The sequence below is a fragment of the Pezoporus wallicus genome, unplaced genomic scaffold (genome assembly GCF_028554395.1).
Source record: "Pezoporus wallicus isolate ANWC-B61680 ecotype Strahan unplaced genomic scaffold, APGP_CSIRO_Pwel_v1 contig_865, whole genome shotgun sequence".
Classification (NCBI taxonomy): domain Eukaryota; kingdom Metazoa; phylum Chordata; class Aves; order Psittaciformes; family Psittacidae; genus Pezoporus; species Pezoporus wallicus.
The window spans coordinates 604,220-621,150 of NW_026636827.1; the positions used below are offsets into that span (position 1 = coordinate 604,220).

Here is a 16,931-nt window from a genome sequence, read left to right on the forward strand (position 1 = left end):
CACTTAAACACTGAAATGCATTTTGCTTTTTTAAAAGGAAATAATTATAAAGTTAACAAAACATGAAACATTTTTGCAATGACAAGGTACTTGAAAACAGTATAGCTCTTCCAACTTGATAGGGAGTATGATGGTATTACAATCACTAAAAAACATTGTTCAAGAAATACACTGAAGTAATTTATCATGTTCCAATGCTACTGAGATTGTAACAGTGCCTTTTATAGATGTTATTATTGCATCAAAGTGTATAAAGAGCCCAATATTTCTTTTTTTTTGGTAAAACTCCCTCTTTTTTTTCTTAGTGTATTGTTGATGACATACCTTATGTTATCTATGGGTTACAGTAAGCAGAAACTTTTCTGTACTGCACTAAATAAGTTATGTGGACTGTGACTCAGAGCTTTGCATTCCCCTCCACCACTAAGAATTTTATTGACTTCTTGTAGGGAATGAGATAGTTTATTAGAGGGATAGTCACTAAAGGTGTTTGGGGTCTATAAAATATTACTGGTGAAGAGTTTGTCCCAAGGAAAATATGTCTGATGTTGCAAAAGAAAATTTGTAAGTTTGTTGAAGTTAGGAACGTAAGTAAGACCTTTCCATTAGTACTTACTGATTGTATTATGGGGAGGCATTTTGGTGGAGAAAAAAGGTTTTCCCTTTTTGAGGGAAAAAAAGGTTTAAACGATGGCAACACGGCACCACTGAACAAATCTGCTGCAGTTAAAATGACTGATAACGGTATGTCCCAAACCAGCACTTCAGGAGTTCACATGGAGTTGCTGTCTGGGAAGCTGGCAATTAAGTTACAGAGGTCTGGAAGCACAGTTCAAATGCTACAAAGTTGTGTTCAGTTTAGCACATTTTCACAAGCCTATCTGGTGCAAGGAGGATTTAAGTAGGAGCAGTGACTTTTGCCACATCAGCATTTCCTAAAAAATTATAAGACTTTTTTTTTCTTTTTGTATATTACAGTGAAAATCTCTCTGCATCGTACTTGTTCTGAGAAAGTCTTTAAAAAAAAAATTAAACTCCAGTGTTGATCAGCAAGTGACATTAACACTGGTGAAGAAGAATGAAACTGATGAAAGCTTGTGTCTAGGTGGTATTGCTGGCATAAATGTGAACAGAAAAAGCAATTTACATTCCTTTTTTTCACATCTTGATGATTCCTATCATGGAAATTGTACTGTAGGATTGTATATCTGAGTATGACAAATAAGTAATAACATCCATATTGTCAAGAAGCATCCTAGTAAAGGTTTTTTTATTTTTTTTTTTCCCTAATGCAGTTTTGGTTGGGTTTTTTTGTTTGTTTGGTTTGGTTTTTTTTTCCTTTTCACCTTTCCAGCCATACCAACCTTCATTTTTGCACCCATTCGGTGCTGTGAACTCTCAGGCTCGGTGGAAGCACTGCAGTCACAGCTGTTACCCGTTATCGGTTTTTAATCCCAGTGACAAGGTACCAGACAAGGTAACAGTGAAACGAGTGGTTCCATGCTCAGTTTGCTCTCAAGAAGGATACTAAAGCGAACCGGTGGGGCTCTCTCAATCTCCGGAAGGCGGCGAGAGGCAGCACTCTCTTGGGTGCTGTGTACTAGCTGCTATCCGCTTCTGAGGAAGCGAATGGTGAAGGGGCCAGTGCTTCTGACAGGGCTTTTAATGGGCGCCGGGAGGCAGCAGCTGGTAGCCCGTCCTTCAGGTCTCTCTCGAGTGCCGTGCACTGGCTCCCAGCCTCCTCGGAGGAAGCGAGTGGGGAAGGGGTCTGTGTTTCTGACAGGGCTTTTTAATGGGCGCCAAAAGGACAATGGGTCATGGGAAGCGAAGTGGGGTGTTGCCAAGCTGTGTGTGTCGAATCGGGCTGTTAGGCAGGGGCTGGAGCCGCCGAGCTGGGCTGGCCTGCGAATAGGGCTGTTAGTGCTCCAAGCCCTCCCTTTGAAGTTGGAACGGGGCCAGTAACAGGGTGCGAGCCGAGCTGCTGCCGGTGGGGGCTTGGGTTGTGCTGGTGGTTGTGAGCACAACCCAGCTGAGCTCAGGAGGGGTTTGGTTCCGGCTGGTGGAGGGGCGCATGGAGCCGCGGCGGCGTCCAGCCCATCGAAATATACCATGGAGGGGCTGAGGAAAAGGGTGGAGGAAGGGCCTGGTGTTTGTGCTTCTAGAGCCTGTTTAGAGGTGAGAGAGTAGGAGTAAAGAAGGTTGTGGCCACTCATGGTACAGTTTAAGCTCCATTGCACCCCTTGGTGTTACAGCACCTCTGGTAATCCTACCATTTTGTGTCAGCTGGCAAAAGGTAGGATTCTCCTGTAGATGAGGAGTGAATGCACCTGTGCCAGAGGGCTGGCATAAGATCAACTGCATGACAAGGGGTGATACCTGAAGTTGTGTTGCCTCAATGATCACACCACAACAAAAGCCAAGAGAAAATGACTGGAAATTCTCGGTATTTCAACCCACATGCTTGGAATTTAAGCTCTTACTGAAAGGAGAAAAAAAAGAAAGGGTTTGATGGAAGAGACATGTTTAAAGAGGAACTGTTTAAAGATCTTACATTGTCAGTTAAGGAACTGGGATTGTGTGGGAGGAGGCAGAGCTCAGTTATTGTTACAGGGTGTTGAGGAAGCTTGAGGCAGAACTTGCTGCTTGGAGAATTGCTGCTTCTCAAATGGCAAAACCTCCATGCTCTGTGCAGCAAACATTGTTGACTCAGTTCTGGATAGAGCTCTGCTCCTGCCAAACTCCTGAGCCTATTGGTACCTCCAGTGGTACCATTGCAGGGGGGTTGAAACTAGATGATCTTTAGGTCCTTTGCAACAGTAACTGGTCTATGATTCTGTGATTGCGCTACAGTGTCAGTAGTTTCATAGAATCATAGGATGGTTTGGATTGTAAGGGCACTTAAAGACCATCTAGTTCCAGCCACCTGCTATGAGCAGGAACATCTTCCACTAGACCAGGTTGCTCAGAGCCCCATCCAACCTGTCCTTGAGCGCTGCCAGGGATGGGGCAGCCACAGGTTCTATGGGTAACCTGTGCCAGTGCTTCACCACCCTTATAGTGAGTAGTTTGCTCGTATATTTGCTTAGACATGGAGGGTAACTTGGACTGTTGTGATGTTTTTGCTTACATGTTTTGCAAGGCCAAAGGACAATGGAACAGAGGTCCATTTTGTTTATTTATTAATAAGAGTGGATCTTGTGATTTGGGTCAAAGCAAGATGATTTGGGGTACTAGAACTGATTCTAGAAGCTTTTGTTGACTTGAGTAGTATTTCTATTTTGGTTTTAAATTAAGTAGGGTTTTGTTAAATAGTGATTTGCCCAGGGCCAGCTATGGTTTAACATATGAAAGCTTATGTTTAATAGCCAAGTTTTATGACCAGCCTTTGTCTTTTATAGGGTGCTTTCAGCAGAACTAATTCTGACTGGCACAGTAGATGTTACTCAGATTCAAGGAAATAGTATAATTTAGCTATATCGACCATATATTCTTCATTGTTTGTACTAATGGATGATGTTAGAACATAAACATACAGTATTAATTTCTTACTACCTTTTTCTCTCCACAGACCTTGATAATGTAGAAGGCATAGCAGTGGACTGGATTGGAAATAATCTTTATTGGACAAATGATGGCCACAGGAAAACGATTGCTGTAGCCAGGCTGGAAAAAGCTTCTCAGAGCAGAAAAACTTTGTTGGAGGGAGACATGTCGCACCCCAGAGGAATTGTGGTTGATCCTGTCAATGGGTATGAAGTAGACTAATTTATGTGGTTTAATGCTTGTCTTTTAGTATAAATATGGGACTGAATTTTGCTTAGGATGGGGTTCATAGAGTTATATAGTAGTCTGTAATTCTACAGTGGTCTATAATATCTGTAAAACCTTTCCAGCATTCTTGCCTGAAGCCTTCGGAAGAATGCCCAGGTGCTGCTGAGCCTATGTCCAGTTAATCTGGATATGGTTCACCTTTTTCTCAAATTGAATGTATTAGACTGTGTGTATTTTTAATACTAAGTGAACTTTATAATGCTCTCCTTTATTTTTCTCTTTGTAAGTTTCAATTTCTGAAGATAATTATAACCATATGCTTGTACAGATTCGTTTACAAAAGTAAATGAGACAGGTTATTTTTCATTACTTAATAGTGTAATTAATTGTGATAGGCTGCATAATAAAAAGAACATTATATTACTGTGGTGTAGTTGTGGTTTACGTAAAAATTCACTGTTACATTTATTCAGGGAATTGTCACTGGAGAATGATCTAGTGGGTAATTCTAGGGAGGCTGGATTGATTGCTGTTTTCCTAGTGCTAGAATGTATTTACACTACCAGTTTCTCACTTCTGAGCTTGTTCTTTGAGGAATGGAAGTAACTGTGGAGAGGCTACAATTAATTGAGGTCACATAGTAAGGATGTAAAATCAGACCGCAAACCATAACCATACCTACAATTACTTTGTTAAATTTTCCAGCTCAGTAAATGCATGCCACAGGAAATAGCATATGAAGATGTATTGTCTGAAAAGGGCTATTATATAAAACAATTTTCTAATAAAAGTGTGCCCTTCATGATTATACTTCTCATGGGAGCTTTTCATGAGGGATAACATTTATTATGGCATTTTAATTATGTTTAGAAAATATTAGTCTTGATTTAACCAGTGTTGGAAGCATTAGCTGTGTTTTGAGATACAATTAAAGCACATTAATGTAAATGCCTGTTACTGTAAGCATGTTTTAGCTTATGACATGATAACTATAATAAGTGCAGACAAAAAGTTAATGGAGAAAAGCTCAGTTATTGCTGTTGAGCAGTCATGTAAATATTTGTGAAACATTTTTATCTTTCAGTAAAATAAATACCATACGGACCTGTTTGTCTGCCTGAGCTGTAGGCCATACGCAGGTTTTATAATTCCATGATTAAACCTAGTGTTTTAGTCAAACATGCACTGAAGTGTATGAGCCTCCCAGATCAAAAATTGGTTGATGTTCTTAACATACAGTTACAAAAATAATAACCCCAAACTGCTTTCTGGTGGGTGACTTGGAGAAGAGAGAAAAGAAACAAAGATGATACATACACATATGTGTAAACCTGTGTAATAATGATGCATTTTTTCTGTATCTTTTCCATTTTCTTACATAAAACCAAAATGGATCAAATTATGCTTATACATGTAAGTGTATTTGATTTATTTTTTTTTTTAACCAGTAGATTTGGCATGATTTACACAGATCTGATAACAAAACTATTTTTCACTTCAATGTTTCATTCCTTTGTAAATTAAGAATTTAAATTCCAGGACTTTATTCTTTAAAGTACAGACAGGTGGAGTAGGTTAGGGTCATACAAGTTATTTCAGAAACATAAACCTGGTAAAATCAAAGGCCAGGGCACATAAATACCAATTAAATCATGACAACTTCAAGAAGTAGTGTCTATTTAAGATTGGTGCGAGATTTTTTTTTTTCCTCTACTTAATGCTTAATAATTGAAATCCTAAAAGTAAGCATTTACTTGCTAGTAAATGGTTTCAGCATATTGGTATCGCTGTGTATCATATAAGCAGAAATGCTTTTTAATTGCTTAATAGCTTAAATACAGGACTCTGTGTTTCTTATCATCAATCTGGTTTTGCTTTGTGGGGGGAAAAAGTAACAAAAATGTGGTGTTCCTTAGCATATTTTCTACCCTCTGCTTTTGCTTAAATTCAAGGTGTGTTTTAAATAGTTGAACTGAAAGTTGTCACAAGCAAATTCTGTAATAAAATATGATAACAAGATTAATTCAAGAAGGTAAAAAAGGCAACTGAAGAAAAGCCTGTAGCATGTGTTCTGTAGTGTCCAGTAGAGAAAAACTCTTGGGAACTCATCTGAGCTAATACTTTTAGATGACTTACTACAGTGTTTGCTTAACCTTTCCGAATAGCATTTTTCAGAGGTGTTTGTTATCTGCATTGCTGCACTATAAACCATAAAGCCATGCTAAAATTGCCTTCTGGCTATTTTTCAAATAATCTTTATAGCCAATCTTTCTAAACATTTGTTGTGAGGGACAGAGTACTCATAATATGATTTTTGACTAATTTGGCTGCTTTCAGGTGGGATCTGAAGTTCACAGAATGTCAAGGTTATCCTTAGCTATTAAGTCAGAGTACAATTAATTCATGTGTTGCAGCTTTTGTGATAGTATTAACCATAATAAGAATCAGATTTGCATCATAAAGGCAAACTGGACTTGGATTGAAAAAAAAAAAACCCACAGTAAAAGTTTGAACCTTGATAAAGTCAATAAAATTGCTGGTTAAAAAAAAAAGATCATCATTATTGTGTGATTAAATAAGGTCTTAAACAATTCTTTCACTTTTCTTGTCAGTTAGCCCATTTGGTATTCATGTAATTCATTACAGTAAGGGCAAAACAGTGTGTCATTTCAGGAGCATCCAGTACACAGGGAAAGTAAATACAGTTGTGGAAAGAAACATGCGAAAGTTAAAATGGCTTTGTCTTGTGGATCTGCTGTTGCAAACTGCTGCTGAAAGTCTGCTAATTCATGTGACTAAGTGGTGTCTGAATGCTCATTTTTATAATTTCATAGTTGGATGTATTGGACAGACTGGGAAGAAGATGAAATGGATGACAGTGTGGGAAGAATTGAGAAGGCATGGATGGATGGCTACAGTCGGCAGATTTTTGTAACATCAAAGATGCTATGGCCAAATGGTTTAACTCTGGACTATCATGCCAATGTGTTATACTGGTGTGATGCCTATTATGATCACATTGAAAGGATATTTTTGAATGGAACTGACAGAAAGGTAAAAGAAAAATACTGCTGTTTTGCCACAGGCATTCTATTTCTCTGGATTTTATTATGTTATGTTAAAAATACTTTTCAAGCTTTTTAAAGTCTGCATAACCCTGTGGCATGTCCAGTGTAGTCTCTGAAACAAGCAATGTTGGCAGACTCCTGTAGAAGACTATCATGCAGCTTACAATTTTCATCTTTAGAAAGTGACACAAAAGTTTATTTATTTTTAATCTATTTTTCTCATATGACAATGAGCTACATTTTGTTTGAGCCACAAAGCTACAAAGAGCTTTTCAGTAGAAATAAACCTTCACTCTCGGACAGAACCAAAAGTCTTTTATTTAACTTTACTGGATAAGCTGTTTTCAATGAATCGCAATGTCCCAGTTGATCATTTCTGGTAATATAAGGAGCAGAAGCACTCAACAGTTCAGTCAGAGATGGAGAGATATTGTTTTAGTTGTTACTGATGGCTGTGCTAGCTAGATATAAGTCTCTGTAGAAGTTCTGTCTTGTTTTGTAGAAGTAACAAGCACAGAATAGACATCTGGAAAACAGTTAATGCTGAGACTGGAGTCTGATAATTTGGGAGGGTTTACCATCTGCTCCAGAAAATTAGTACCCTGACAACTGAGAAGTCACTGTTAATTGAGAATGGCAGGCAATAAGTTCTCCTGTGAGGGGATTTTGTCACAAAATGTATGTCTAGTGACTTTTCATTTATCCTCAACTCATGATTCTCTCGGCGTGATGGCCTTAATAGGACAATATGCAGATTTCTAGTACTCAAGGTAGTAACTGTAGACAGAGTTCCTGGAACTCGTTCATGTACACGCTTATAGTGCTTTAATGTTACTTTTAAAATCCTTTATATTGAGTGATCTGTTGTTAAGCCTATACTAATGCTGTAGTGTTTCATTTGTCATAATGGCTGGGTTAGGATTTACATTTGGTGTTTCTACTTTTGCTCCACATCCATTATGCTCCTGTAACGAAGCGGGGATGGGGCTAAGCACATTAGCAGAAAGACAGTTTTTAATTAGAGATCCTTGTCCACTAACAATGCTAGGCTTCGTGGAGAGTTCCTGGACAGAACAGGTCAAGGAAGGTTAAATGCAGCTGATACAGATTACATGTGGATTACTAGTGCAAGATGCTGGGTTTGCTTGTTTTGTCTCTTACTAGAAGTAGTAAATAATAAGCACCTATCTTAACAGGTTTTATTTTGAAGTGTGACTGTGACACAGAATAGTTCTGGTGGGTTTTTTTAAAGTATTTTTCCATAATCCTGTGATTTTAATAAAATGCAGAACTACTTTAATAAAAGGTGTCTAACCAAAAATAAGTAGAAGATACTTTTGATCCTGAATCATTTGTTGCTAATTATAGGATATTTTGGCCAAAATATAACTGGGTCAGTAGGATCTTTAATTCTTTGTCAGTGCAGGGAAGGTTTTGGGGAGTGGGAAAGTCCTACAGGACTTCCACCAGTAGTCGGGCGAATAATTGAATGATAGACAAATTTTGATCAAAAGCAGCTTATTGAGAATGAGGAGTTTTGACCAAAAGAATTCCAAACCCAAAGAAAAAATTTGAAGCGCAAAAGGGGATGATGTTTGTCACCTCAAAGTAGTTGTATTTTAGGTGGCTTTATCTCCTTGTTTTTTTGGGTTCATGTCTCTAAATAGGCACAAGGTTGGGCATCTGATGAACTGCTTCTTTTTTTCTAGAGACAAGGTAGAAATGCAGTGTTGGGTGTTAGCATAAGCAAGGGCCCCAGGCAGCAGAAGACGAGTGGAATTCAGTCATTCCAAACTGCAGCTGCTGGGATGCAGGGATCCCAACAGTAGATGTTTTAGAGTTCTGCAGTCTTCTGTGTCTTTGTGAAATAAATAATTCTAATTCTTGTAATTTACTTGCTGATGACTTTAGACTTTTTTTTTTAATGTTTTCATTCTACAGGGATTTAACATTTTTAAAATGTTTATCAGACAGCTCTTGTGTAGAGGTAGTTGCAGTTCTTGTGAAGGAGTCTGAGACTGGAGCTGTCACAAGTGACATGTTTTTTAGAACATTTTATAGCTAATGAAACAAAGACAAGATTTGGGGTGTAACTTAGCTTTATGTATGAATTAAGAAACGAGAAGTAGAAGGTACATTCAAGAAAGTTTGCCTTATTTTGGGAAGAAACCGTGGTGTGCTTTTCTTAAGTTCTCACAACCCAAACTGGGGAGGAAGTTCACAGAAACAAATAAGCAATCTGCAATTTACACTGAAACAAAATTAGCAACTCATACACGCTATTCTCTGCTTTAAAAGAAGCAGATATTTGCCAGATTTGTCAGATACTGACAAATACTCAGAGCTGTAAGAACTGTGCTTCCTTGCTAGGGAAGGAGGTGCATATTTAGAATCATAGAATAGTTAGGGTTGGAAAGGACCTTAAGATCATCTAGTTCCAACCACCCTGCCATGGGCAGGGACACCTCACACTAAACTATCTCACCCAAGGCTTTGTCCATCCTGGCCTTGAATGCTGCCAGCAATGGAGTATTCACAGCCTCCCTGGGCAACTCATTCCAGTGCCTGACCACCCTAACAGGAAAGAATATCCTCCTTATATCCAATCTAAACTTCCCCTGTTTAAGTTTTAACCTGTTACCCCTTGTCCTGTCACTACAGTCCCTAATTAAGTGTCCCTTCCCAGCATCCCTATAGGCCCCCTTCAGATACTGGAAGGCTGCTATGAGGTCTCCGCACAGCCTTCTCTTCTCCAGGCTGAACAGCCCCAACTTTCTCTGCCTATCTTCATACGGGAGGTGCTCCAGTCCCCTGATCATCCTCGTGGCCCTTCTCTGGACTTGTTCCAACAGTCCATGTCCTTTTTATGTTGAGGACACCGAAACTGCACACAATACTCCATATGAGGTCTCACAAGAGCAGAGTAAAGGGGCAGGATCACCTCTTTACTGCATATAATGATTACATGTTCACCTACAATACCTGACAGGGGACACTTAAAATGAGTTTATACAAAGTTTTGAAGTTAGATAATGAATGCTGAATGCATAGAATGGCTTTACACTCTTTATTTGGTTTTACTGGCTTAAGCATTCACTTTTGGGCACACTACTTATCTCAGTTATACTGTTTCCTATGTTCTTTCCAGTGTTTGCTGAAAAAAATTATTTTAACCTTGCCAGTACTCACTTTCCACTAATTAATTGCAGGTAGTCTATAGTGGAAAAGATTTGAATCATCCTTTTGGATTGTCACATCATGGAAATTATATTTACTGGACAGATTATATGAATGGGTCAATTTTCCAGTTGGATTTGTTTACAAGGAATGTGACACTGTTAAGAAGTGAGAGACCACCTTTGTTTGGACTCCAGATTTATGAGCCACGTAAACAGCAAGGTATGTATAACATACCATTTCTCCAAAGGTCTGTTATAAAAGGATATCTTCCCTTACAGTCTTTTTAGGATTTTGAGGTGGCTAGATAAACAACAATATAAAAAAAGAATATGACTTCTGGCATAAGATACTTTACAATGTTTCAGTCCACTAATGTTGAAATTGATCATCTCATACTTACTACAAAGCAAATTATGGTACTATTCCTGTGTGAATTTTGATCTGTGTACTTATTACCATTTATTGCCATTTTTTCATGTGTGTCAAAGAGATACTGTGAAAGTACAAAATAGAATAGGAAACATACACGTTGGCTCATAGGCATAAAATGTGTTATTGCATTTAACTTTTCTTAAATTAGATCATAGAACCTGTCTTTCCCCTTTTGTAATTTTCTCCCCCATCTTGATCTATATTAGCACCATTCAACTTAATCTCCTGAAAGCACTTGGTGCTGTTACACAGAATCAGAGTAATCAGAATTGAGAGCAGTGGAAATATCCAAAGTTGTTGCTACTTACATCAGTAGAAAAGTGAGATAAAGGCCATAGGGTTTGCATGGTAGTAAATGCAATTGCTACTCTGCAGGTAAATTTATAATTGTATTTTACTGAATAAAACTTTGAAATCCATTTACCCCATGTAGTGTTCAGATGAGCTGTGGAATATTTGCTCTCTTTAATGAAAATTAATTTCTGGTTATTGCCTGCTACCAAACGTAACACTGAACTTCAGGAATTAGTAGAAATAAAATACTTTTAAAAATGACCATACTAAATGTATACCTAGAGCTCATTAATCTCTATAGATCATGATTTTGGACATGTAAAACTGTTACAGTTCAACAGTTCAGAAGTTTCATATACATACTAATTTTTTAATTTTTTTGTTTCTGTCTAGAATTGCCTTTTTTTTTTTTAAAAAATCCAGCAACTGGTGAACTACAAAGGAAAGAGTTTAGTTTTCAAAATTATGCTAAAGTATAAAATGTGAAGTGAATATGTGTATAGGCACATAATTGGCATGTAGTATCTGCACGTATATTGTTCTTTATTTTATTTTAAAATTTACTGTATTCAGAGATTTAGATATGTAGCTAATATTCTTTGGGAAGACTACTTTTCTGTCTAAAAGTAGGTCTTCCAAGTTTCGTTTTCTTTGGGAAACACACTTTTTATAATGTCTCACTTAACTGTCTGTGGCCCTACTGAAAAGCTTAGTGATTTTCTTTACAACAGGTTAATATGAAATTTTCCCTTTCCTGCTGAATAACATTTTTATATGTCCAGCTAGGCTTTCTCAGTGAAAGCCATTGAGATTAATACTTAAATATTGAGTGCTGAGGTGCAGACAACCAACATGTAATTGGTGTTATGAATATGAAAGCAGTGCTGAAAGCTTTGCCTTTCTGATATTGTAACATCTAAATGTTCAGTATCTAAATCAAACTGCAGTATGTGCAGTACTGTGCTATGTCAGTGTAACGATACAGGTTTTATTTTTTTTCTTTTCCTAGGCAAAATCTGACCCAAACCCCAAAAGTTCATCAGTTGGTAAAATGTCAGTAATTTAAAAAATAATGCAGTTGCTGTTATTTTCCGACTAAGCTAACACCAGAGATAGAAGACTAAAATACTACTTCTTAGACACTTTCAGCTGGATGAGTGTAAATTTTGAAATTTTAAGAAAGAGCATTTGGCTCAGTAATGCATTCTTTGTTTGAAATTTATATTGGAATTTTGTAAGCTAACTGCAGCCGTTAGGACCTTCCCTTTTTGTCATGCTCAGTGAGGTTGACCTTGCATTGTTACTAAAGGAGCTGAAACATTTATTTTAGATTTGTGTGGGCTTCTTATAAAAAAGCAATATCAAGGCTGGATTATCTGGTATAGAGAAAACCATGGTAATTCATTTTATGGTATGAGTTTATGTGCACGTGCCTTAGAAACATTTGGCTCTGGTATGTTGAAGTTCCTGTTTGATGCTGCTGTTATTGTCACTGTCTACACAAGCAGAAACCCTGTCAATTCAACTTGGCATGGTTGAATTGAGACTGATATTTTCATTAAGAGGTCTTCACAGGATACTGGAGTGTGCCAGTCTTGCTTTGCTTAGTGCTCTTGGTAGCACCATTAAGCTGCTTTTGGTGTCTTCTTAAGCAGAGGTGTTTTTCACTGCCTTTGTATCTCAGTAGGCAAGATCCTCTTGCGGAGGAATACTTTTTTCTTGCTTTCAGAGATTAGAATTCATTTTACTTTTTTAGGCTTAGTCTTTGGGTCTCTGTGTCAGGAATACGTTAAAAAATGGGGAGGTGGTGGGAAGCATAATAATCCTAAAAGTTGGATTTACTGCCAGTATATGAACCTGTCAAGACCTGTGGGTGTTTTTACTGCCATGAAGGGGCAGATTGCTGTTCATATATAAGTATTTCGTATCTAAGTCCATTTACAGTGGTTAAAATAGCCTCTTTTGATATATTAACTCCTCAGATTGCAAAGAAGAGCTGCTTGAGCTCCAGGCTGCTGCCTTTCATATGATCCTAAAAGTAGGCTTACACAACTTCAGCAGTACTTGAGGTTAGATTACAAGAAGGTGTGAGTGTATATGAATACTCATGAAAGCATAGAGTTATGATGATTGCTAAGCAGCAATAAATACTTCAATGTGTCTTTTAAATGAGAAGATTAAACAAATGTATATGGTTGCCAAAGGTTTTTATTTTTTCTGAAAATGATTTCTGAGATGCAGTACATAGCCTGATTGAAATGTATGCAGTGGCAGGACAGCAACTGTTTTAAAAGCTTGGAAAAATATGAAAAATATGATAATAGATTTGAAAGTAGTTTTAAAATTTTGGGAATGTTTCAAGAACACCCATATAAAATAGCTGTTATGAGTAGCAGTTGAGGAAATTTAATTTCATAAATACTTGGTAGCTAAATGAGTTCCACAGCTCAATAAAGAGATTTAACCTGTTTCTTTGCACTGAGTTTTAGGGGACATTTTAGCCTAGGAATCTCTTCAGTGACACTGATGGGGCTGAAGGTCTCATTGCACCTTCAGGTTGAAAACTTCCTCAAAGCTCACTTTATAAACCTTTTTATCTGGGATCTTGTTGCGTTAACTCTTGGTACTTGTATTTTCCTTGTTGTCATCCTCTCTTTTATCTCTTACTTAGCAAGTAGCCTATTGTGCTGTAGTTTGTCATTTCAATAATGAGGCTAAGTAGGAACTTTTAATCTTCAAGATGGACCAGTTGACTTTGATCTAGTGTTTTAATTTTGATTTTAAGTTTCCGTTGGGCTTTTGGAATCATCGTGTGTTTTCAAAGTGCTTTCTGTATTTGTCTTAAAGAATAAAGCTATAGAATAAAAGGTATTGTTTAATGATCTCATGAACTAATTTATATTTGTTAGTTAACTTGGCTTGTACTTTGTAATTTTGGATTTACTTTTGAAGATTATATTTAGATTGGTTTGTTTTAGCAGCTTCTAATACCTTAATCTTTGTGTTACTGACATTCTTTGATTTCTATAATAGGTGGCCCTGTAGAGATGCAGAGAGTTTCAAGGCTACTTTTTCTGAGGTGGTGGTGTACCTTAGGTTTTCCAAGACTTAGATGCAAATATATCGCTTACTCTTCTGCTGTTTTCTTCATATTGTTTGGGTTTTGGTGAACATATACGTAATAAAGGAGTCTATATTTGTTCAGTGTTTTACATCATAGTTCAAAACATGAAAACATGACAGCAAGATCCAGCAAAGTATTTTGAAACTGCTTTATCTTAAAATCATGATCCAGCCCTCACATTTCAAGTGAAATTTTATAGCTAACCTGTTTATAGTCAGTTATCACTTGAAATTAACAGAGCTTTGATCCTGAGAAGTTAAATATCCTCAGCAGTGCTTATCTAAGCAGTTAGGTCAGCAAGGTGACACAAAAAGAATTAGTAACATTTGCTTCAGAGGGCTTTGGTTTCAAGTTCCCTTGACTAAAGAATGAGGTAGTAAGGATGAAGCAGTCCTTAGCAGATAATTAAAACCATCTGACAGCTGTCAGTATCTTTATGTGAACAGCATACAGCTTTTGTGAAGAAACAATAACACAGAAAAAGAAGGCAGAGAAATAGCAAATGTGTTCAGAAAATAGTGGAATATATCTGCCTTGTACTTTGTCTGTTACAGATTTCATTGTATTTTTAATTTCTGTTTCTTTTTCTTGGTCTGCATTTGTAGTCACATTGTTTTAACATGTGGAGATGCCATTGTACTTCAGAACATTCCTTTATATGCTGTGTAATTTCTTACAACTACTATGTGCATGTTGCTGTGTCATATTAAATATTTTGGAGTATTTATTCTCCTAATAAAAAAGGAATATGGAATGTTGTGAGCTTATAGTATAGTTGTTTTTTCTTCTTACAGGTTATTGCACACTGTAACTAAAATAGTTTGAATATTATAGCTGTAATAACCAAACTATGAGAATAACGTGTCCCTAAAATGAGAGGAAAATAATTGTAAAAAATTCTTCATGTGCTCAGATTCTAAAAAGAAAATAAAAAAATCTAGCACAGCTGTTCAGGTTGCTTTTTTTTTTTTCATTTTCACAGGTGATAATGCATGTCGTGTTAATAACGGAGGCTGCAGCACTCTTTGTTTAGCTGTTCCTGGAGGCAGAGTTTGTGCCTGTGCTGATAATCAGCATTTGGAGGAAAACAGTACAACCTGCAAGAGTAAGATTTTTTTAAAGAATATCTGAGTTGATACTACTGTTAAGGGATCAAGTCAAATCAAAAAATAAATCCAGAAAGTGTAGTCTCCTAAAGGCTTATTGCAGTTCTGTAAGACAAAGAAATATTCCTTGAATAAAGATTCTAATTGAAAACAGTTTACTAAAGATTTTTCAAAGAAGACTATTAACTACGCAGTATTTGAGGATAAAATGCATTGGAAAATATTTCAGAATGTCTGATATGATAAAGCACTGAATATTTACTGTCCTGTTTTAAAGAATATCAGAAATACCAGAAATTAATCTATATAATTATATTAAATCTCTACAAACCTGTTTCACGTTATAATATTGACTAAGTATCTTATGTTGAAACGTGGCATTGAAAATATTCATGCTGGAACTGTTACTAAAATGTGAAGCAGATATATTTTTGCATAATAGGTCCTAACACAGACTATGCAAATTTTGCAGTCTTGTTTGGTGGGGTTTTTTGGTTGTGGGTTTTTTGTTTTTTTTTGGGGGGGGGGAGGGGTATTTTTTTTTTTTTTTTCATAACTTCCTTGGATATCTTCATGACAACATGCAAAAAAAAGTTGTTACTTAAATGTGGATTTTTTTTTTTTAATTAAAATTAATAACTCGGATAATACAGGTGTTTTAAAAATGTTTAGACCTGGTATTTGTGACTTACTCAAAATTCTCCTTTTTCCTCATTGATCTATTTCTTCAAGTGTAGTGTGTACAACTGTGCACAGGTCTCCAGCAATAAGCCTCATAGAGATGAATGAAGTATAAGGATTATTTCATAACAGGATAAACATTATTGAGCTTGCAATTAACTTAAATTTGACCCATATGCATGGCTTCAGAATCATCACTGTTGCTAAAGAAAACTATTTTTCTTTTAGCAGAAAATGCTGGAAAGTCGGCTTCTTATTGTAAAATGGAATGTAAGGGAGAGAGGTTAGACACTTTCAGATCTGAAGGAAGCAGGATTCCTGCTTTTTCCCCAACTCATGTCATTGCCCAGATCTTTCCAAGGACTTTGGTGTCCCTTATAGGGTCCTGGAGTGATGTGTGGTATTTACACATTAAGCATTCTAAACCTTACATTGAGAAATTCATCTGTCTGAATTTATCAATAAGCTTGTAGCTTGCTACTTAATTCTACCTCAGCAGAATTTTATCCTCTCTTTGCTGAATCTGTACCAGTGCATAATGCAGGTGTTTGAGTTGTTGCTTGGAAACAAGAATCAGCTTTTCAATAATCACTTTTTAGCCCTTTAACATGCACCAGAATTTGTTCTGTGTCTGTAAGAATATTTTCTTTTCACTGTTGATGAGGTGTTGCAATATTTTAAACTGGTATTTTTATGCTATCATCTAAGTATCAATTTAAAAAAACCCAAACAGTTTGAGTGCCAATCTGTTCAAAGTTCTACTTATTAAAAGTGTATTACCTCAACCATACACTCAGATACGCGTGCTGCTACAGTCTTCAGAGGGAATTTCCTCAAATATGCAAAGTTTACTACAAAACCCTGCTCTGAAAAGTACTAACAGGAATCTACATCTATTTATGTAAAGGTAGTATTGTATTCTGTATGCATCAAGCTGATAAAACTGATGTGCTTCTTGGATGTTTTTCCTAGTTAAACATGGAGAAGTGCTATCACAGTTATGCAAAGCTGAACAGTTTCAGTGCAACAATAAACGTTGTATCCAGGATCGCTGGCGCTGTGATGGGGATGATGACTGTCTGGATGGCAGTGATGAGCGTTCTGAAATTTGCTGTATGTATGCCTTTATGTTTTAACCCACAATTCATGCTTTATTTTGGCAGTTGGAAACAAAATGTAAATCTGATGGGAGTCAAACCAAAGTGATAATTCTGGAGTAATTAATGTAAATCTGTCATTTTCTTCTTTTCCTGCATATAGTAATAGTACTTTCAA

General features: G+C 36.8%; 1 protein-coding gene across 1 annotated transcript in view; it reads left to right on the plus strand.

Moving 5' to 3' along the window:
* LRP1B (LDL receptor related protein 1B) overlaps window positions 1-16,931 on the plus strand; it is a 781,126-nt gene that overhangs the window by 491,744 nt on the left and 272,451 nt on the right. Inside the window, exons 11-15 of the mRNA XM_057401813.1 lie at window positions 3,569-3,749; window positions 6,606-6,825; window positions 10,049-10,238; window positions 14,852-14,974; window positions 16,629-16,769. Coding sequence (XP_057257796.1) covers window positions 3,569-3,749; window positions 6,606-6,825; window positions 10,049-10,238; window positions 14,852-14,974; window positions 16,629-16,769 — 855 coding nt within the window. The remainder of the gene's footprint in view (window positions 1-3,568; window positions 3,750-6,605; window positions 6,826-10,048; window positions 10,239-14,851; window positions 14,975-16,628; window positions 16,770-16,931) is intronic.